Source organism: Mobula birostris, unplaced genomic scaffold, assembly GCF_030028105.1.
Source record: "Mobula birostris isolate sMobBir1 unplaced genomic scaffold, sMobBir1.hap1 scaffold_328, whole genome shotgun sequence".
Lineage (NCBI taxonomy): Eukaryota > Metazoa > Chordata > Chondrichthyes > Myliobatiformes > Myliobatidae > Mobula > Mobula birostris.
This window is the reverse complement of record NW_027276345.1, coordinates 392,053-415,256: the sequence shown is the minus strand read 5'-3', so window position 1 is coordinate 415,256 and position 23,204 is coordinate 392,053. Positions and strand designations below refer to the sequence as shown.

The window sequence follows — 23,204 nt, the reverse complement described above, 5'->3', positions numbered from 1 at the left end:
AATTTAAGCAATAATAAAACTGGTAATGAAAGTGTTTGGTTTCCAGCACTCTCAGGGACATTGCAGTCACAAGCAGAGTGCAGATTTAATTGATGTGGTGTGCCCAGGGTTTGGTGGGGGCTTTTTCAAAGTCAAGCTTATTGTCTGTGCACCTGTGCACTTGGTTACCAGAGGAGGAAATACAATAGACCTGGTTTACACCAACGTCCATGGGGTGCACAAGGCTGACACCACCACCCACTCCGTCACTTGCCTGTTATGCTAAACCCTGCATAGAAGCTGCTGCTAAGACAAGTCAAACCAGATCACAGGGAAATCCGGCTCTGGTCCAGCCAGGAGGAGCACCTTCGACATTGCAGCACATACTGGATTATGTTGAGGGAGGCGGCTGCCTGTGATCATCATAAAAACTTTGAATGTGCAGGTTCTGTGAAATGCTGTATGGCAAAGAACATTGAGGGTTTCCCTGTCGTTAAGGTCATCACCATCCGGGCCTCTCTGGGCCTTGCTGAATCAACGGATGCTGCCTTCAGGTCAGCAAGAGCTGTGCTTTCCTGCCCCATCAGCCAGGTGAATGGGACTACACTCAGAAAATCTATAGTCTTTTCTGTGATACCAGGGACAGGCAGTGAATGTGGCAAGGCATTCGGGTCACACTGCACATCTGTGACAGTGACGCCTCACTTGATAGGTTGAATGTTTCCTACACAGTTTGATGCTCTAAACAATGTACAGGTGACGAAAGCCCCCTCCCCCAAGGAGCAGACACTCTGTCTGGCAACAGCCAATGTGAGGAAGATCCTAGTCTTGGTCAACCCTATCTTACACCTGGTCTGGCAGTCCTTTGCTAGGTGCCCTGGCTGCCGGCAAGCAAAACAAACTCTCTGAGACATCACAGCAGCTGCATCCACTATACCCACTTTACGGATTCTCTTGTCTTTTCTTTGGTCTACCTCACTGGCCCATGAAACTATCTCAGAGTAGTTGGACCCCACCGTTATGCCTAAATCTAAAACTTCCATAAGACCATAAGACAAAGGAGCAGAAGTAGGCCATTTGGCCCATCGAGTCTGCTCCGCCATTTTATCATGAGCTGATCCATTTTATCCTATTTAGTCCCACTGCCCTGCCTTCTCACCATAACCTTTGATGCCCTGGCTACTCAGATACCTATCAATCTCTGCCTTAAGTACACCCTATGACTTGGCTTCCACTGCTGCCCGTGGCAACAAATTCCATAGATTCACCACCCTCTGACTAAAAAAATCTTTTCGTGTTTCTGTTCCGAAAGGGCGCCCTTCAATCCTGAAGTCATGCCCTCTTGTACTAGACTCCCCCATCATGGGAAACAACTTTGCCACATCCACTCTGTCCATGCCTTTTAACATTCGAAATGTTTCTGTGAGGTCTCCCCTCATTCTTCTAAGCTCCAAGGAATACAGTCCAAGAGCGGACAAACGTTCCTCATATGTTAACCCTCTCATTCCCGGAATCATTCTAGTGAATCTTCTCTGTACCCTCTCCAACGTCAGCACATCCTTTCTTAAATAAGGAGACCAAAACTGCCCACAGTACTCCAAGTGAGGTCTCACCAGCGCCTTATAGAGCCTCAACATCACATCCCTGCTCCTATACTCTATTCCTCTAGAAATGAATGCCAACATTGCATTCGCCTTCTTCACTACTGACTCAACCTGGAGGTTAACTTTAAGGGAATCCTGTACGAGGACTCCCAAGTCCCGTTGCATCTCAGAACTTTGAATTCTTTCCCCATTTAAATAATAGTCTGCCCGTTTATTTTTTCTGCCAAAGTGCATAACCATACACTTTCCAACATTGTACTTCATTTGCCACTTCTCTGCCCATTCTTCCAATCTATCCAAGCCTCTCTGCAGACTCTCCATTTCCTCAGCACTACCGGCCCCTCCACCTATCTTCGTATTGACAGCAAACTTAGCCACAAAGCCATCTATTCCATAATCCAAATCGTTGATGTACAATGTAAAAAGAAGCGGCCCCAACACGGACCCCTGTGGAACACCACTGGTAACCGGCAGCCAATCAAAATAGGATCCCTTTATTCCCACTCTCTGCTTCCTGCCAATCAGCCAACGCTCTATCCATGTATGTAACTTTCCCGTAATTCCATGGGCTCTTATCTTGTTAAGCAGCCTCATGTGTGGCACCTTGTCAAAGGCCTTCTGAAAATCCAAATATACAACATCCACTGCATCTCCTTTGTCTAGCCTACTGGTAATTTCCTCAAAAAATTGCAATAGGTTTGTCAGGCAGGATTTTCCTTAAAGGAATCCATGCTGAGTTCTACCTATCTTGTCATATGCCTCCAGGTACTCTGTAACCTCATCCTTGACAATCGACTCCAACAACTTCCCAACCACCGACGTCAAGCTAACAGGTCTATAATTTCCTTTTTGCTTCCTTGCCCCCTTCTTAAATAGCGGAGTGACATTTGCAATCTTCCAGTCTTCCGGAACCATGCCAGAATCCATCGACTTTTGAAAGATCATCATTAATGCCTCCGCCATCTCCACAGCTACTTCCTACAGAACACTTCCTGGGGGGCTGTGCTCAGGCCTTCCTTCCGCATTTTTAGGAAGACTGGGTCGTCCCTCCCTGGATTACCCAACCCTGAATACTCCTCATATGCTCGATATTTACATTCTGCATAATCCATGGCTGTCTTTTCAGCCCTCTGGGTCACTGCCATTATCGTTCCCCAGCTACTCTCGCCTCCCCCCAGCCACTGCCTCACTTCCCTTTAAAAGAGCGATTCTTTCTTCATTACTGGCACTCCCGGTAGTTGCCCATGTACAATCCCGCACCCCCAGCCCATCCTGTCCCAGATATTCCTTGGGCACTTCACTTTCACTAACACGTGTACATCTTTAGGGTGCATCTGGTGAATTTCAACAATTTCCTCGAGCTTGCGCCAGAATTCTGAATTCCCACAGGTGACTTTAAGTGAGGGCCACTCAGACAAGATGCTCTGTTTCTCCCCGGAGATGAAGGGCTTATGAATGGTTGTAATCAAGGTCAAGGGCTGGCTCATATCATCAGGGTTCTCAACCTGACATTGCCTGACCTCAATAGGTGCCATTCTGGTAGATCTATCTGGGTAAAACCTCTCCCTGAGATATCTCTATACTAATTCCCACACTACGCAAAATATAAAACCGCAGAGTATGTACTCCACAATCTGCCACTTTTGAGCACCTGAACTCATGATGCCTGCTGTATTCCTTTGCATCACACTTGCAAATGCACACACTGAAATGCAGCTCCCTGAACGAGTATACACGCCCCTACTCTGGCGTCTCGAACCGTACCGTTGGTTACCACCTTTTGCAACTGGTGGTCCAAGTCTCACCAAGTTAACATGCAAAGATTCCTCACTTACATAAACACACGTGCACACGCACACACTACTTTTACCAGTTCAGCTCTCCACGTTCATGATACCTTGTGTTCCCGTGTACCACCGACTGAACAGATCCAAGTGTGAGTGTTACTTTAGAAAAATACTCACCAACTTAGACTGGCCACACAACGGGTCACGAAGCATCCCACTCCTGACACCAAATGTTGTGGCGTGGATGAAATCACCAGAGAGGCAGAGTCACTGGTAGATACAAAGCAGCTTCTTTATTTGACACAACAAGGTACAGCAGGGGGACGGAGGCACTTTCGGTGGAAAGGTCTGCTAGCCCAATGTGGGCTCGATATTTATACGCTAAACACAAAGGCAATGCATAGGCAATGCTTCCTTTTGAAGCTACATACAAACATCATACCTTCTGACTTCACCCTTTTCTTCCGATGCTAACATGTCTGGGTTGGTATCCACAGTCTTTAGGAATACAAGTTTAATCCACAATACATTTATTTGGCATTTTACATGCTAATGTAGAAGACAATTAATATTTATAAAGTATAGATAATACTGTCTTCGAAACTACAGCATCTGGTCAAACTACGGCGCCAGAAGCACCCTGGTATTCACACCTTTTTAGGAAGCGCATTGTTGTGGACTCAATCCACAGTACTTTGTCAAATAGAAGTCTGGTGGCCAAAGTCATTTAAGTGTAAAGGAATCATCTACCCAAAAAACTCACTCTAACAAACTGCGTTAAAACTTTCCTTCACACTACATTGGACTCCTACTAGTTTGCAAATCACCTAAATAGCAATAGCCTCTGCCCTCTACTCAGTCCTGGAGAACAGTGTCACCTATGTCAGAATGCTGTTTGTTGACTTCAGGATGGCGTTCAATATGATTATTTGTCAGAAGCTGGTGGATAAGCTGTCCTAGTTAAGTCTCAACACTCCCCTCTGCCCTCTGTAACTGAATTTTGGACTTGACAGAGAGACTTCGGACAGTCTGTATTATCAAACACGATCTCTAACTCCATCATGGTGAGTAACAATGCCACAGCCACCCCTCCCCCAGGGCTGTGTACTCAGCTGACTGCTGTTCACACTACTGACGTACAACGGTATTGCTAGATCCATCTTTAACCACACCGATGACACAACAGTGATTGGCCTAATCAGTAACAATGATGAATCAACGTACGGAGTTGGTGGACTGGTGTGAACACAACAAATTGAGTCTCAATGTGGACAAGACTAAAGAGATGATTATGGACTTTAGGAAGGTGCAGGCTGACACACCAGTGACTCCTCCGTGGAGAGAGCCAGCAGCACCAAGTTTCTTGGCTTGCACTTCACAAATAATCTCACCTATTTCCCATCCACCACCTCTGTGGTGAAGAAAGCACAACAGTGCCTCCAGTTCCTGAGATTCAGACAAGCAAAGCTCCCCATCCTCATTCTAACTACATTCTACCGGAGCACCATTGAGAGTGTCCTGACCAGCTGTATCACTGTCTGGTGGGGGAATTGCAAGGCAGCTGACCGCAAGACCCTGCAACAGATTATGAGGACTGTTGAGAAAATCTCCTACTGTCAGGCAGACGCACAACAGTACAAGAACAAGGACAGTCAGGGTGAGCAATAGCTTCTTCCCCCGGGCTGTGAGACCTCTGAACACCCTGCTACTGCTCTGTTCACATCATTTATGACAGTGCCAGTAATATTTAATCATGTGTCATATATGCACTTTGTTAACTCCTACATCTACAGAATATTTTTATTATATGTAATGTTATTTAAGATTTAAGATATGTTTTATCTTTTACATCCATGGGAGCAAAATTCTTTACGGTGCTGCTCTGTCGCTATATACAAGCAATAGGGAAGGGAAATGTGGGAGGATATTGCTCAAACACTAAGATTGTATACATTATTTTATATACAGTCAGATAAATATACAGTCGGATACACAGTCAGATAAATATACAGTTGTATACACTGTCAGATCAATGTACAGTCATATGAGTTGCAGTGCAATCAAAGCAAAAAGTACCAAATACTGGACTTAAGGTGTTATACTTAAATGCACGCAGCATAAGGAATAGGGTGGGTAATCTTGTCATACAGCTACAGATTGGCAGGTATGATATTGTGGCCATCACTGAGACCTGGCTAAAGGATGCAAGTCTCTGGGAACTGAACATCTAAGGATACACGGTGTATCGGAAGGATAGGAAGGTAGGCAGAGGGGGAGGCGTGGCTTTATTGGTAAGAAATGATATTAAATCATTAGAAAGAGGTGATATAGGATCAGAAGGTGCAGAATCTTTATGAGTTGAGCTAAGAAATCGCAGGGGTAAAAGGACCCTGATGGCAGTTATTTATAGGCCTCCAAACAGCTGCAGTGATGTGGAGTACAAATTACAACAGGAAATAGAAAAGGCTTGTCAGAAGGGCAGTGTTATGATAATTCTGGAGTTTTTTAACATGCGAGTGGATTGGGAAAATTAGGTCGGAACTGAATCTCGAGAGAGAATTTGTAGAATGTCTGCGAGATGTCTTTTTAGAACAGGTTGTTGTTGAGCCCACTAGGGGATCGGCTGTACTGGATTGGGTATTGTGTAATGAACCAGAGGTGATTAGAGAGATTGAGGTGAAGGAACCCTCAGGAGGCAGTGATCATAACATAACTGAGCTCACTGTGAAATTTGAGAATGAGAAGCCGAAATCTGATGTGTCGGTATTTCAGTGGAGTAAAGGAAATCACAGTGGCATGAGAGAGGAACTGGCCAAAGTTGACTGGAAAGGGACACTGGCGGGAAGGATGGCACAGCGGCAGTGGCTGGAGTTTATGCGAGAAGTAAGGAAGGTGCAAGACAGATATATTCCAAAAAAGAAGAGATTTTCTAATGGAAAAAGGATGCAACGGTGGCTGACAAGAGAAGTCAAAGCCAAAGTTAAAGCAAAGGAGAGGGCATACAACGAAGCAAAAATTAGTGGGAAGACAGAGGATTGGGAAGCTTTTAAAAGTTTGCAAAAGGAAACTAAGAAGGTCATTAAGAGGGAAAAGATGAACTATGAAAGGAAGCAAGCAAATAATACCAAAGAGGATACTAAAAGCTTTTTCAAGTATATAAAGAGTAAAAGACAGGTGAGAGTAGATATAGGACCGATAGAAAATGATGCTGGAGAAATTGTAATGGGAGATAAGGAGATGGTGGCGGAACTGAATGAGTATTTTGCATCAGTCTTCACTGAGGAAGACATCAGCAGTATACCAGACACTCAAGGGTGTCAGGGAAGAGAAGTGTGCGCAGTCACAATTACAACAGAGAAAGTACTCAGGAAGCTGAATAGTCTAAGGATAGATAAATCTCCCGGACCAGATGGAATGTACCCTTGTGTTCTGAAGGAAGTAGCTGTGGAGATTGCAGAGGCATTAGCGATGATCTTTCAAAAGTCGATAGATTCTGGCATGGTTCCGGAAGACTGGAAGATTGCAAGTGTCACTCTGCTATTTAAGAAGGGGGCAAGGAAGCAAAAAGGAAATTTATAGACCTGTTAGCTTGACATCGGTGGTTGGGAAGTTGTTGGAGTCAATTGTCAAGGATGAGATTACTGAGTACCTGGAGGCATATGACAAGATAGGCAGAACTCAGCATGGTTTCCTTAAAGGAAAATCCTGCCTGACAAACCTATTGCAATTTTATGAGGAAATTACCAGTAGGCTAGACAAGGGAGATGCAGTGGATGTTATGTATTTAGATTTTCAGAAGGCCTTTGACAAGGTGCTACACATGAGGCTGTTTAACAAGATAAGAGCCCATGGAATTACAGGAAAGTTACATACGTGGATAGAGCATTGGCTGATTGGCAGGAAACAGAGAGTGGGAATAAAGGGATCCTATTCTGGTTGGCTGCCGGTTACCAGTGGTGTTCCACAGGGATCAGTGTTGGGGCCGCTTCTTTTTACATTGTACATCAACGATTTGGGTTATGGAATAGATGGCTTTGTGGCTAAGTTTGCTAATGGTACGAAGATAGGTGGAGGGGCCGGTAGTGCTGAGGAAATAGAGAGTCTGCAGAGAGACTTGGATAGATCGGGAGAATGGGCAAAGAAGTGGCAAATGAAATACAATGTTGGAAAGTGTACGGTTATGCACTTTGGTAGAAGAAGTAAACGGGCAGATTATTATTTAAATGGGGAGAGAATTCAAAGTTCTGAGATGCAACGGGACTTGGGTGTCCTCGTGCAGGATACCCTTAAGGTTAACCTCCAGGTTGAGTCAGTAGTGAAGAAGGCGAATGCAATGTTGGCATTCATTTCTAGAGGAATAGAGTATAGGAGCAGGGATGTGATGTTGAGGCCCTATAAGGCACTGGTAAGACCTCACTTGGAGTACTGTGGGCAGTTTTGGTCTCCTTATTTAAGAAAGGATGTGCTGATGTTGGAGAGGGTTTAGAGAAGATTCACTAGAATGATTCCGGGAATGAAAGGGTTAACATATGAGGAACGTTTGACCGCTCTTGGACTGTATTCCTTGGAGTTTAGAAGAATGAGGGGGGCCCTCATAGAAACATTTTGAATGTTGAAAGGCATGGACAGAGTGGATGTGGCAAAGTTGTTTCCCATGATGGGTGAGTCTAGTACGAGAGGGCATGACTTAAGGATTGAAGGGCACCCATTCAGAACAGAAATGCAAAGAAATTTTTTCAGTCAGAGGGTGGTGAATCTATGGAATTTGTTGCCACGGGCAGCAGTGGAGGCCAAGTCATTGGGTGTATTTAAGGCAGAGATTGATAGGTATCTGAGTAGCCAGGGCATCAAAGGTTATAGTGAGAAGGCGGGGGAGTGGGACTTAATGGGAGAATGGATCAGCTCATGATAAAACGGCAGAGCAGACTTGATGGGCCGAATGGCCGACTTCTGCTCCTTTGTCTTATGGTCTTATATACACAGTTGGATCAATGTACAGTCAGATGTGCTGTTGGATCAATGTACAGTCAGATATGCAGTTGGATCAATATACAGTCAGGTACACAGTCGGATCAATGTGCAGTCGTATATGCTGTTGGATCAACGTACAGTCGGATGTGCAATCAGATCAATGTGTATTGATAATTCTGATGGCCTGGCGAAAGAAACTGTCCTGGAGCCTCTTGATCCTGGCCTTAATGCTGTGGTACCGTTTGCCAAACTGTACCAGCTCAAACGGTTGGTGTGGCTGGTGTCCCTGATAATCCTCCGGGCCCTTCTTACGCACCTGCTGCTGCAAGTGTCTTGGATAGTGGGAAGTTCACATCACAGGTGTGCTGGGCTGTCCACACCACTCTCTGCAGTATCCTGCGATTGAGGGAAGTACAGTTCCCATACCAGGCAGTGATACAGCCAGTCACAATGCTCTTGATTGTGCTCCTGTAGAAAGCCCTGAAGATTTGGGGACTCACGCTGAACTTCTTCAGCCGCCTGAGGTGAAAGAGGTGCTGTTGTGCTTTTTTTCACCACACAGCTGGTGTATACAGTCCAGGTGATGTGTATACTGAGGAACTTGAAGCTACTCACCCACTCGACTACTGTCCCATTGATGTCAATAGGGACTAGCCTGTCTCCGTTCCTCCTGTAATCTGTGACATCTCCTTTGTTTTGTCAACATTGAGGGGGAGGTTGTTTTCTTGACACCACCATGTCAGTGTTTTGACCTCCTCTGTAGGCCATCTTATCATTGTTGGAAATAAGGCCTATCAATGTCGTGTCACTTACAAATTTGATGAGCAGATTGGAGCTGTGTGTAGCAACACAGTCGTGGGCATATAGGAAGTTTGTTGGCGGGGGGGCTTAGGACACAGCCTGGGGTGGGGGGTTCCTGTATTGAGGGGCAGAGGTGAGGGAGCCCACTCTTACCACCTGCCAGTGATCTGACAGGAAGCCCAGGATCCAGTTGCACAAGGCAGGGTGAAGGCTGTGGTCTCTGAGCATCTTGTCAGGTCTGGAGGGAATTATGGTGTTGAATGTTGAACTGTAGTCCAGGAACAACAAACATTCTCACATAAGCACCCCTCCTCTCCAGTGTGTAAAGATGCTGTGTAGATCTGTGGCTATTGCGGCATCTGTCAATCAGTTGTGTCGGTAGGCAAATTGTAGGGATCCAGTGTGGGTGGTAGCAAGCTGCAAATGTAGTCCTTGACCAGCCTCTCAAGACATTTGCGTATGATTGAGGTGAGTATGACAGGACACCAGTCGTTCAGACATGCTACCTTTGGTTTCCTTTGGTACAGGGACAATGGTGGATGTTTTAAAGCAGGAGGGCACTCTACACTGGGTGAGGGAGATTAAAGATGTCTGTAAACACACCAGCCAGCTGTGCCACGCACACTTTGAGTACTCGCCCTGGGTTCCCATCTGGCCCCGCTGCCTTGCGGCTGTTGACATGTAGCAGTGACCTAAGTAACTCGGCCTCGGAGATGACCAAGTTGCAGGTTGTGTCGACGGCTCTCCTCGGGGGTTCAGTGTTAACGACTTCAAAACGAGCGTAAAAAAGACTTTATGTACTGTGTGATAAATGTCTTGCACCTTTGTCCCAGAGGAACATTGTTTGTTTTAGCTGCATGCAAGTGTATGTTTGAATGACAATAAACTTGAACTTGCACAGGGCCAGTGAAAAACTTAGACACATAGCCTCAGGTGAACAGCTTTGACAAGAAAAATATAAATCAGGCATACACAATTTTTACAGGAAAGAATACAAACTGGATGAAGAACTGAGTGGTTGAAGAGGATTAGCTCTTCTTGAAGCTGGTTCTGTGAGATTTCCGGCCTCTGTAGCACCTGCCCGGTGAAGATGACATGGCCTGATGGTGGGGATCTCTGACGATGAATGTTGAAGCTGGTACTGTGAGATTTCCGGCCTCTGTAGCGCCTGCCCGGTGAAGATGACATGGCCTGATGGTGGGGATCTCTGACCTCTTGAGACAGTGTCTCCTGTATTTGCTGCCGAAGCTGGAAGCTGATAAGTATAAAGAAGCTCGCTTGAGGGGAGTAAAGGTCTGAGGATAAAAACTGTTTCCATGTACCCTCCCTGCAGTATTTAGACAACACTGTCTCTTAAAAAGACAGGCTGCTAATTTCACCATGTGAGGGAATTGGAAACTGACAAGCAATTGCTTCTACTGATACTTGTCCATTAAACTCTATAACATTAGTACTTCCAGCTTGCAGTAATAAAATAAATTTATGACTATTAAAAGTGCATTTAGTTTTGAAAATCATGTGGGAAAATAGCTTTGTTGCAAGTCTGAAACTCTGTAGTCCCAAACCCCCTTTCTCCCATTTGTATAATTGTTTTTATAATGCAATTTTTCAAAAATGTGATCTTTGGAATGCAACTGTTGTGTTATAACAGAGCAAACTGGGTTCATCATTACTACCAAAATGAGTTTAAATTCCACAGCTGCCATGTAATGAGAATTGTATTCTCATCTCAGGTTTGTTGGATTACTGAGATGTTAAATGAACCAGTGCACCACTGCCATCCCCTTCGATAAGGGAGAAAGGTCTCAGCCTGAAACAGTGACAGTCCGTTTCCCTCTGTATGACTTCCTCCAGCATCTTGTGTTGCTCCAGATTCCAATACCCGCAGTCTCTTGTGTCCCTGTTCTATCTGAGAGATACAAGAGGTGAAAGAGGCTGGGGTCCCAATGCAGGGTTTGACCCGAAACAGCTCCATTCAACCTGCTAGACTGTTTCACCATCACTTATGGCTTCTATTTTCCACCTTTCTACCACACCTTGCTGTGTGCAACTCTCGTGCAGCTTTGACAGAGCCTTCCTGTGAAAACGTTTTTTATTATTTCATTCCTTATAATCCCAGCTCTCAAACTCCTATGATTGTTCTGAGTAACTCATTTGGATTACTTCTAATCTTTCTTAACCATAAGCCATTTAACTTCAGGTACTATCCTGTAATCGTGGAGATCATTCTAATTCTGCATCATCTTATAACATAACATATATAACATATAAGGCGCGAGGAAGGTGGGAGGAGAAGATAGTGGTGTGACGTAGCACGCGCAGCGCTCCGGTGAAATGATATCGTATTTGTAAGTAGGATGCCGTGCACAATTCGGATTTGATGGAGACAAACATGAGAAGCACGGAGGAACATCTGGAGAAACTTCTGAAATGCCCACTTCGCTGCCGCTGCTACTGTGCGATCGAGAATCTCTGGAGGGAAGGCCCCAAAATCCTCGGCTTTGCCTGCTGCTGGCGGCCGAGGCTGGGGTCGAAGCGCTTGGCAGAGATGGTGCTCGGTGTCGAAGGGCTGGTCAGAGGCTCGAAGTTTTCGGACAACTCAGAGTTGGACTGTGGTCGGGCATGGCAGGGAGAGTTTTCTTTCTTCTCCCGTCTGCGTAAGATGTGGGACTTTCGAGAGACTTTGAACTTTTTTATACTGTGCCCATGGCTTGTTCTTCATCAAGTTATGGTATTGTTTGCACTGTTGTAACTATATGTTATAATTATGTGGTTTTTGTCAGTTTTTCAGTCTTGGTCTGTCCTGTATTTCTGTGATATCACACTGGAGAAATATTGTATCATTTCTTAATGCTTGACAATAAAAGAGGACTGCGTGTCCTCATAATCTATTAATCTAATCTAATATAACAATTACAGCATGGAAACAGGCCATCTCGGCCCTTCTAGTCCGTGCCGAACACTTACTCTCACCTAGTCCCACCGACCTGCACTCAGCCCTTAACTCTCCATTCCTTTCCTGTCCATGTATCTATCCAATTTAACTTTAAATGACAATATCGAACCTGCCTCAACCACTTCTGCTGGAAGCTCGTTCCACACAGCTACCACTCTCTGAGTAAAGAAGTTCTCCCTCATCTTACCCCTAAACTTTTGCCCTTTAACTCTCAACTCATGTCCTCTTGTTTGAATCTCCCCCATTCTCAATGGAAAAACCCTATCCACGTCAACTCTATCAATCCCCCTCATATTTTTAAACACCTCTATCAAGTCCCCCTCAACCTTCTATGCTCCAAAGAATAAAGACCCAACTTGTTCAACCTTTCTCTGTAAGTTAGGTGCTGAAACCCAGGTAACGTTCTAGTAAATCTTCTCTGTACTCTCTCTATTTTGTTGACATCTTTCCTATCATTCGGTGACCAGAACTGTACACAATACTCCAAATTTGGCCTGACCAATGCTTTATACAATTTCAACATTACATCCCAACTCCTATATTCAATGCTCTGATTAATAAAGGCCAGAATACCAAAAGCTTTCTTCACCACCCTATCCACATGAGATTCCACCTTCAGGGAACTATGCACCATTATTCCTAGATCCCTCTGTTCTACAGCATTCTTCAATGTACCATGTATGTCCTATTTTGATTCGTCCTACCAAAATGTAGCACCTCACATTTATCAGCATTAAACTCCATCTGCCATCTTTCAGCCCACTCTTCTAACTGGCCTAAATCTCTCTGCAAGCTCTGCAATCTTGTCGTCTTGCCGTGATAATATTTATTTATTTAATGAGATACATCACTGAATCACCCCTTTGAGCTGCACCCCCTAGCAGTCCCCAAATTTAACCCTAGCCTAATCAGTTGACAATTCTCAATGACCTACTAACTTACCATGGGAGGAGACCGGAGAATCCAGAAGAAACCCATGCATACACAGGGCAGAACATACAAATTCCTTACAGCCAGCAGTGGGAAATGAACTGGGGTCTCCTGTACTGTAAAGTTTTGTGCTAACCATGATGCTACCATGACTTCAGTTTATACAATATAATGAGATAGTTGAGACATGGGTGAAATACTGTTGGGTACAACTAAGGTACAGGAGAAGGAGTCGAGCTTTGATTCCCGTCAGGCAGATCTGAAAGCCGGCTTCTCTTATTTGGAGAGGCACTTAGAGCTCATCTGTGTTCAGGTGCTGGATTGACTAACAGTGGCGATTAGAATTCGATTTTTTTCCCTGAAATTTGCGTTGTTTATTAGGCTAGGGTGCGGATGGCTGTAATTTAAGGCTTTGTGTTATTAATATCTCCCTTATTTCTCTGCTTTCAGAGGGAAGAAGCTGAAGTCAAGGCTCGGGAGGCCGCTGAGCGACAGCGGCAATTGCGGGAGCAGGTCATCCTGCAGATTGAACAGGAGAGGTTGGAGAGAAAAAAGGTAAGTGGGGAGAGATGAAGGAGCAAGCTCCTGATACAGATGGGTTTCAGTTAGAGAAGAATAAAAATTGTCTGATTGACTAACACACACAGTGTGGGAGAAATTTTAAAACGCAAACAACAGGAATTCTATTTGGCGGGTCAGGCAGCATCAAAAGAAAGGAATACGCTGTCAAAGTTTTGGGCTGAGTCCCTTTATCTGGACTGGAAAGGAAGGGGTAAGATGCCAGAAGAAGAAGGCAGGGTTGGGGAAGGAGTACAAGCTGGCAGGTGATTGGTGAAACCAGGTGAAGGAGGTGGGTGGGGGAGGGAAAATGAAGTAAGAAGCTGCGTGATGATAAGTGGAAGAGCTAAAGGGCTGAAGAAGAAGGAATCTGATAGGAGAGGATAATGGTCATGTAAGAAAGGGAAGTAGGAGGTGATGGACAAGCAAGGGGAAGAGAAAATGTGAGCAGAGATTTAGAATGGGGAATTGAAAAAGAAAGAAGGGGGAGGGGAGAAATTACCAGAAGTTAAGAGAAATCAATGTTCATGCCATTGGGTTGGAGACTACCCAGATAGAATATGAGAAGTTGCTCCTCCAACCTGAGTGTGGCCTCTTTGTGGCAGTAGAATAAGTCGTGGACTGACATGTCAGCATGGGGAAAAAAAAGTCAAATTGAAATGGGTGGCCACTTTTTGCTTCACTTTCTGTGGCAAACAGAACAAGGGTGCTTGACAAAGTGGTCTACCAATCTACCAGTCAGGCTTCACTGATGTAAAGGAGGCAGCACCAGTTGCTCCAGATACAGTATCTCTTGATAGATTCACAGGTGAAGTGCTGCCTCACCTGGAAAGACTGTTTAGGGGAATGGTAGTGAGGAAGGATATGTTAGGACAGGTGTAGCACTTATTCTGCTTACAGAGATAAGTGCCAGGAGGGAGATCAGTGGAGAGGAACAAGTGGACAAGGGAGTCATATAGAGAGCAATCCCTGCAGAAAATGGAGAATACGAGGGAGGTAAAGATATGGTTAGTGGTAGGATCCCACTGTAGATGGTGGAAGTTATCTAGAGTAATGTTTTGGGTATTGAAACTCATGGGGTGGTAGGTAAGGACAAGGGGAAACCTATCCCTGTCATTGTAGCAGAAGGATAGGGCAAGGGCAGGTGTGTGGGAAATGTGGATGAGGGCAATATCAATGGTGGTGGAAGTGAAAACCAGTTTTTTGAAGGAGACCATCTCAGGTGTTTTGGAATGGAAAGCCTCATGCTGAGAACAGACAAAAGGGAATAGCATTTGATTGACTATGTTCTTTTCTTCTAGAGAATAGAAGAGATCATGAAACGAACTAGGCGAAGTGATGCTGGAGAGACCAAGGTAACAAACAAGACCGGTAACAAAACTCCCCCATCCATTCTTCTGAGAAACAACTTTTCCCATCACTGAACATTTTCCCATTCTGGAGAATGGTCTTATCTTTGCAAACCAATATTCTCCAGGAGTCAAAGCCAGAAAATTCAGTGGGATTGTTTGCTGAGCTTATTAAGATACAGAGGGCATTTAACCCATTGAGTTAATTCTAGCTTCTTGGGGAATAATCCCATTGGACCTGGTCTTCATCTCCATACTTCCCTGCAGCAACTTCTCTCTTGCTCCCGTCTGTCAACTACCCTTGGATTCTTGTTGGCATTGGGTAATTGACAGCAGCCAGTTAGCTTATCTGCATGTCTTTGGGAGGATGTGTAAAGCCACACGGTCACAGGGAGAACATGCAAACTTCACACAGTGCCCAAGGCCAGGATTGAAACTGTGGCTATAGTGCTCTAATGCAATGGCTGTAATGTCTGTCTCGGTGTGCTGTCTTGTCGGTATCATGTGAAAGGTTGCAGGAAAATAAATGGGAGAATGTAACTAATGGAATTGCTGAATGGGCTGGCATAGATTCAATGGGATAATGGTCTCTGCCATAAGGACGACACAAATAGCTTCCAAGGTCAAGATAGAACACTAGTTGCTGAATTTTTTGCAGCAGCACTACCCTTGCTTGGCCTTTCCTCCATCTGATCTCCATGCATGATTTGAATATAATTAAACAAACTGAAAATGTAGTAGAGGAAGTGTAGTTCATTTTGCATTGCTTTGTATATCTATTAAATACCAGAAAATGGAACCTCTGTATAGTCTATGTGGTACTATCACAGATTGGAATATATGCACCCTGATTGTTTTTTTTTTGTTACCCCATCTTCCCTTCCCATGGAAGCTTATGGGCAGTCATAAGTCTGCATACACAAACATAGGCTAGATAGTACTCAGGTTGTGTGAAAGTAAGTTCAGTCAAGGGCTCCCACTCACTAGCAGTGATTGGCAATACAGTAATTATCCCTGGCATATCTTGTTACAATTCTCTGTGATTATGAGTGTGTCAGCAAGGTTCCCCTGCTGTACAACCAACACACAGACTCGTTTCAGTCAGGAAGGGGTGGTTTCCCTGCTATTTAACCAACACACAGACTGGTTTTGGTCAGGAAGGGACAATTTTCCTGCTATATAACAGACATACAGACTGGTTTTGGTCAGGAAGGGGTGGTTTTCCTGCTATATAACTGACACACAGACTGGTTTTGGTCAGGATGGAATCCACGAGCGGTTCAAGTTGAGGCTACAACCACTTCTGGGTAGAAATGGTGGACAGGCAGTATATCCACTATATCCACAACGAGGGACAATTACTCCATCTTGCTTATCCTTCTCTACTTTCAGAGTCTTGCTGTGGAAAACAGTAATTTGCTCAAGCTTGTATTGCAAAATAAAACAAATAAGGTGACTTTTTTGCTAAGTGGACATGTGTTGTTATTCTTAAGGTAATTGCACATCAGCTTCCTTTGGAGTTAAGTACCCGATTCTCAGAAGAGCCTCTCAGAAAGCATGCCCACGTGTTCTCTGTGATGCCCAGCTGTTCCCTGGCATTGGGGACAGTGTCTCCAGCTGTTACTGCCAGCTACTGTGCTTCCTCATATTATGTCATAGACTTGTTCACCATGTCATTTGGCTGGAATATAGATTCCAAATCAGGAGCTCAGAAGGGTGCCTGAGAGTAGTGGAAATTATTCACATAATTGGTAGCAATGGTTCTCCCTAGCTGATGGTAGAAAACAGTGGAAATGGGGTTGATCACCTTATTGCCAATGAGATCTAATAGCAACATCAAGAAGAATTCTCACAGAACAAGTGAGGGGTAATTATTATTAAATCTCTTGAATATTTTGCTTTCAGAAAAAAGAAATTAAAGCAGTAGTTGAGCTAACTGAGAACAGTGCAAAGGAGCAACAAACCTTGACCTCCGTGGAACCAGGTAATCTCTGTTCCTGGGTCATTCTAATGTGATAATTCCATTGTACAGCATCATAAAGGAGAAGTTGTGTTTATGGGTTAAGCAGTTTCTTGAACTATTAGTAACATTGGGAAGAGCTGGATCCATACTTACTTTGCATGGAGCAAAAAAATGCTATGTTTTTTATAGTTCTTCACTGGACATCAAGGAAGAAATTGTGAGGAATCGTGGTTTCACAGGGTGCTTCCTGTTCTGTAACAAATTCTATTCCTTTGGAGGAAGGGCAGTTTGAAAAGTCTTTTCTGTAGGTAGTAGGACTTGATCCTATTCAGACCATTGGATAAAGGAGTAGAGTTAGGCAATTTGGCCCATTTAGTCTACTTAACCACTCAATCATAGTTGATTTTTCCTCAACTCTGTTGAGGAAAAACTTTTTCACCCAGAGAGTTGTGGATCTGTGGAATGCTCTGCCTCAGAAGGCAGTGGAGGCCAATTCTCTGGATGCTTTCAAGAAAGAGGTAGATAGAGCTCCTAATGGTAGCGGAGTCAAGGGATATGGGGAAAAGGCAGGAATGAGGTACTGATTGTGGATGATCAGCCATGATCACAGTGAATGGCGGTGCTGGCTTGAAGGGCCGAATGGCCTACTCCTGCTCCTATTGTCTATTGATTTTTATTTCAACCCCATTCATTCACCTTCTCCCCATTATCCTTAGCAATCATGAACCTATCAATCTCTGCCTTAAGTACACACAGTGACTTGGCTTCTGTGGCTCTCTGTGGCAAAGAATTCCACAGATTCACTACCTTCTGGCTGAAGAAATTCCTCCTCATTTGTTTTAGAAGGATGGATGTCCCTTTATTCTGAGGCTGTGCCCTTGGATGCTAGACTCTCCTACTAGTGGAAACAACCTCTACACATCCACTTTATCCAAGCCTTTCAGTGTCCTATAGGAGATAATCCACTATCAATACAGATGCAGATGCATGAAACACTCCTCATACATTCAGCTTTTTTCTCCTAGGATCATTCTTGTGATCCTCCTCAGGGTCTGAGCGACCAAGATCAGACCAAAGCGCATGACCATACGCTTCCCTACACTATAATCTATCTGCCATTTCTTTGCCCTTTCTCCCAATCTGTCTCCATTGTTTTGCAGGCTCCCTGCTTCCTCAACACTTCTTGCCCCTCCACGTATCATCATGTCATTCACAAACTTGGCCACAAATCTATCAATTCAGTCATTCAAATCATTCACATATAACATGAAAAGAAGCAGTCCCAACATTAACCCCTCAGAACACCACTCGTCACTAGAGCTAACCAGAAAAGGTCCTCTTTATTCCCACACTTTGTCTTCTGCCAGTCAGCCAATCTTCTATCCATCTTTCCTGTAATACCATGAGCTCTTATCTTGGTAAGTAGCCTCATGTGTGGCACCTTTTCAAAGGTCTTCTGAAAATCCATGCAAACAATATCCACTGACTCTACTTTTTCTATCCTGTCTGTTGTTTCCTCAAAGAATTCCAACAGATTTGGAAGGCAAACCATGCTGACTTTGGCCTATTTTATCATTTGCCTCCAAGTACCCTGAGATCTCTTCCTTAGTAATGGACTCCAACATCTTCCCAACCACTGAAGTCAGGCCAACTGGCCTATAGTTTCCTTTTCTCTGTCTCCCTCCCTTCTTAAAGAATGGAGTGACATTTTCAATTTTCCAGTCCTCCAGAACCATTTCAGAATCTAGTGAATCTTGAATGATCAGTACTAATCTCTTCAGCCGCCTCCTTCAGAACCTGGGGTGTAGAGCATCTGATTCAGTTGACTTATCTACCTTCAGGTGTTTCAGCATCCCAAGCACCTTCTCCTTAGTAGTAGCAACTTCACTCACGCTTGTCCCCTGACTCTTTCGAATTTCTGGCAGACTGTTAGTGTCTTAAAAAGTGAAAACTGACACAAAATATTTATTAAGTTTCTCCATCATTTCTTTGTTCCTGATTACTACCTCTCCAGCAATTTGATATCCAATTTTGCCTCTCATTTACTCTTTATATATTTGAATGCCTTTTACTATCCTCTTTGAATTATTTTCCAGCTTCCCCTCATATATTTTGGCGCAGGTGTGACCTGTACTAAAAGGACGGGTTACACTTGAATCCTAGGGGGACCAATATCCTGGCGGGGAGATTTGCGAGGGCTACTGAGGTGACTTTAAACTGGAATGGTTGGGGTGGTGGGAATCAAGTTAAAGAGATTAGGAGAGAGGAGGTTAGTTCAAAAATAGAGAAAGCTAGTTGACAGTGTGTGAGGGAGGATAGGCAGGGGACAGAGATCAGGAGCACTCAGACCAAAGATGTAGGGGACAAGGAAGAAAAAGATAACAAAGTTGTTTGCTCCATTAAGGATAAACTGAGAGTAAGAGGTGGAGAGTTTCTTAACTGCATCTATTTTAATGCTAGGAGCATTGTAAGAAAGGTGGATAAGCTTAGAGCATGGATTGATACCTGGAAACATAATGTTGTAGCTATTAGTGAAACGTTGTTGCAGGAGGGGTGTGATTGGCAACTAAATATTCCAGGATTACGTTGCTTCAGGTGTGATAGAATAGGAGGGGCAAGAGGGGGGGGTGTTGCATTGCTTGTCAGAGAATATATAACAGCAGTGCTCTGGCAAGATAGATTAGTGGAGTCGTCCAGGGAGGCTATTTGGGTGGAATTGAGGAATAGGAAAGGTGATGTTACGCTTATAGGGGTGTATTATAGACCACATAATGGGGACCAAGAACTGGAGGAGCAAATTTGTAAGGAGATAGCAGATATTTGTAGTAAGCACAAGGTTGTGATTGTGGGAGATTTTAATTTTCCACACATAGACTGGGAAGCCCATTCCGTAAAAGGGCTGGATGGTTTGGAGTTTGTAAAATGTGTGCAAAGTAGTTTTTTGCAGCAATACATAGTTGTACCATCTAGGGAAGGGGCAGTGTTGGATCTCCTGTTAGGGAATGAGATAGGGCAGGTGACGGAGGTATGTGTTGGGGAGCACTTTGGGTCCAGTGATCACAATACCATTAGTTTCAATATAATTATGGAGAAGGATAGGACTTGACCCAGGGTTGAGATTTTTGATTAGAGAAAGGCTAACTTTGAGGAGATGTGAAAGGATTTAGAAGGAGTGGATTGGGACAATTTGTTTTATGGGAAGGATGTAATAGAGAAATGGAGGTCATTTGAAGGTGAAATTTTGAGGGTACAGGATCTTTACATTCCTGTTAGGTTGAAAGGAAAGATTAAAAGTTTGAGAGAGCCATGGTTTTCAAGGAATATAGGAAACTTGGGTCGGAAAAAGAGAGGGATCTACAATAAATATAGGCAGCTTGGAGTTAATGAGGTGCTCGAGGAATATAAAGAATGTAAAAAGAATCTTAAGAAAGAAATTAGAAAAGCTAAAAGAAGATACGAGGCTGCTTTGGCAAGAAAGGTGAAAATAAATCCAAAGGGTTTCTACAGTTATATTAATAGCAAAAGGATAGTGAGAGATAAAATTGGTCCCTTAGAGAATCAGAGTGGACGGCTATGTGCAGAGCCAAAAGAGATGGGGGAGATTTTGAACAATTTCTTTTCTTTGGTATTCAGTAAGGAGAAGGATATTGAATTGTGTAAGGTAAAGAAAACAAGAAGGGTAGTTATGGAAAATATGACGATTAAAGAAGAGGAAGTACTGGCACGTTTAAGGAATATAAAAGTGGATAAGTCTCCGGGTCCGGACAAGATATTCCCTGGGACCTTGAGGGAAGTTAGTGTGGAAATAGCAGGGGTTCTGACAGAAATATTTCAAATGTCATTAGAAACAGGGATGGTGCCGGAGGATTGGCGTATTGCTCATGTTGTTCCATTGTTTAAAAAGGGTTCTAAGAATAAACCTAGCAATTATCGGCCTGTGAGTTTGACGTCAATGGTGGGTAAATTGATGGAAAGTATTCTTAGAGATGGTATATATAATTATCTGGATAGACAGGGTCTGATTAGGAACAGTCAACATGGATTTGTGCGTGAAAGGTCATATTTGACAAATTTTATTGAATTTTTTGATGAGGTTACTAAGAAAGTTGACGATGGTAAAGTGGTGGATGTTGTCTATACGGACTTCAGTAAGGCCTTTGACAAGGTTTCACATGGAAGGTTAGTTAGGAAGGTTCAATTGTTAGGCATTAATATCGAAGTAGTAAAATGGATTCAGCAGTGGCTGGATGGGAGATGCCAGAGAGTAGTGGTGGATAACTGTGTGTCAGATTGGAAGACAGTATGTAGCGGTGTGCCTCAGGGATCTGTACTGGGTCCAATGTTGTCTGTCATATATATTATTGATCTGGAAGATGGGGTGGTAAATTAGATTAGTAAGTATGCAGGTAACACTAAGATAGGTGGCGTTGTGGATAATGAAGTAAGTTTTCAAAGCTCGCAGAGAGATTTAGGCCAGTTAGAAGAGTGGGCTGAAAGATGGCAGATGGAGTTTAATGCTGAAAAATGTGAGGTGCTATATTTTGGTAGGACTAATCAAAATAGGACATACATGGTAAATAGTAGGGCATCGAAGAATGCTGTAGGACAGAGGGATCTAGGAATAATGGCGCATAGTTCCCTGAAGGTGGAATCTCATGTGGATAGGGTGGTGAAGAAAGCTTTTGGTATTCTGGCCTTTATTAATCAGAGCATTGAGTATAGGAGTTGGGATGTAATGTTGAAATTGTATAAGGCATTGGTAAGGCCAAATTTGGAGTATTGTGTACAGTTCTGGTCACCAAATGATAGGAAAGATGTCAATAAAATTGAGAAAGTACAGAGGAGATTTACTAAAATGTTGCCTGGGTCTCATCTCCTAAGTTACAGAGAAAGGTTGAACAAGTTAGGTCTTTATTCATTGGAGCGTAGAAGGTTGAGGGGGGACTTGATAGAGGTGTTTAAAATTATGAGGGGGATTGATAGAGTTGACGTGGATAGGCTTTTTCCATTGAGAATGGGAGAGATTCAAACAATACGACATGAGTTGAGAGTTAAAGGGCAAAAGTTTAGGGGTAAGATGAGGGGGAACTTCTTTACTCAGAGAGTGGTAGCTGTGTGGAACGAGCTTCCAGCAGAAGTGGTTAAGGGAGGTTCGATGTTGTCATTTGAAGTTAACTTGGATAGATGTATGGACAGGAAAGGAATGGAGGGTTATGGGATGAGTGCAGGTCGGTGGGACTAGGTGAGAGTAAGAGTTCGGCACGGACTAGAAGGGCCGAGATGGCCTGTTTCCATGCTGTAATTGTTATATGGTTTATATGTTATATTTAATCTTTTCTCTCCTTATGGCTGTTTTAGTTGTCTTATGTTGGTTTTTTAAAATTTTCTGAATCCTCTAACTTCCCACTAATTTTTCCATCTCCTTTGCTGTTATGCTGTCTTTGGCCTCCCTTGTCAGCCATGGTTGCTTCATCCTCCCTTCAGAATGCTTCTTCACCTTTGTGATGTATTGATCATGCACCTTCTCAACTGTCCCCAGAAACTCCAACCATTTTGGTTCTGCCATCATCCCTGCTAGTGCCTCCTTCCAATCAACTTTAGTATTTCTTTTCTCGTGCCTCTGTAATTCCCTTTACTCTAATATAATACTGAAATAACTGACTTTAGCTTCTCCCTGTCAAACTGCAGGGTGAATTCTATAACATTATGATCACTGCTTCATAAGTGTTTCTTTACTTTAAGCCCCCTAATCAAATTGTTTCATTGTACAACTTCCAATTCAGAATGGCCTTTCCCCTCGTGGACTTGACCACAACCTACTCTAAAATGCTATCTCGTAGCCATTCTACGAATTTCCTTTCTTGTGATTCATCACCAACCTGATTTTCCCAATCTATCTATATATTGAAATCCCCAATGACTATTGTAACATTGCCCTTCTTACATGCCTTTTCTATCTCCCGTTGTAATTTGAATCCCACATCCTGGTTACTATTTTGAGGTCTTTATACAACTAACGTCAGGATCTTTTGACTTTCTTAACTTTAGTTTCTTAACTCTACCCACAGGGATTCTACGTCTTCTGATCATACTCTATGTCACATCTTTCTGTGGATTTGATTTCATTTTTTACTATCTGAGCCACCCCACCCCTCTGCATACCCACCTGTCCTTTTGATAAAAGGTGTTTTGTTAGATATTAAGCCCCCAACTATGATCAGGCCACAACTCAGTGATGCCCACAGTGTCATATCTGGCAATCTCTAACTGTGCTACAAGATCATCTACCTCATCCTGTATACTCCA

At 43.6% G+C, this 23,204-nt stretch overlaps 1 protein-coding gene across 1 annotated transcript in view; it reads left to right on the top strand.

The window, feature by feature from the left end:
- LOC140192978 (uncharacterized) overlaps window positions 1-23,204 on the top strand; it is a 52,784-nt gene that overhangs the window by 9,810 nt on the left and 19,770 nt on the right. The window contains exons 4-6 of the mRNA XM_072250444.1: window positions 13,479-13,583; window positions 14,888-14,941; window positions 16,841-16,919. Of these exons, the coding sequence (XP_072106545.1) occupies window positions 13,479-13,583; window positions 14,888-14,941; window positions 16,841-16,919 (238 nt within the window). The remainder of the gene's footprint in view (window positions 1-13,478; window positions 13,584-14,887; window positions 14,942-16,840; window positions 16,920-23,204) is intronic.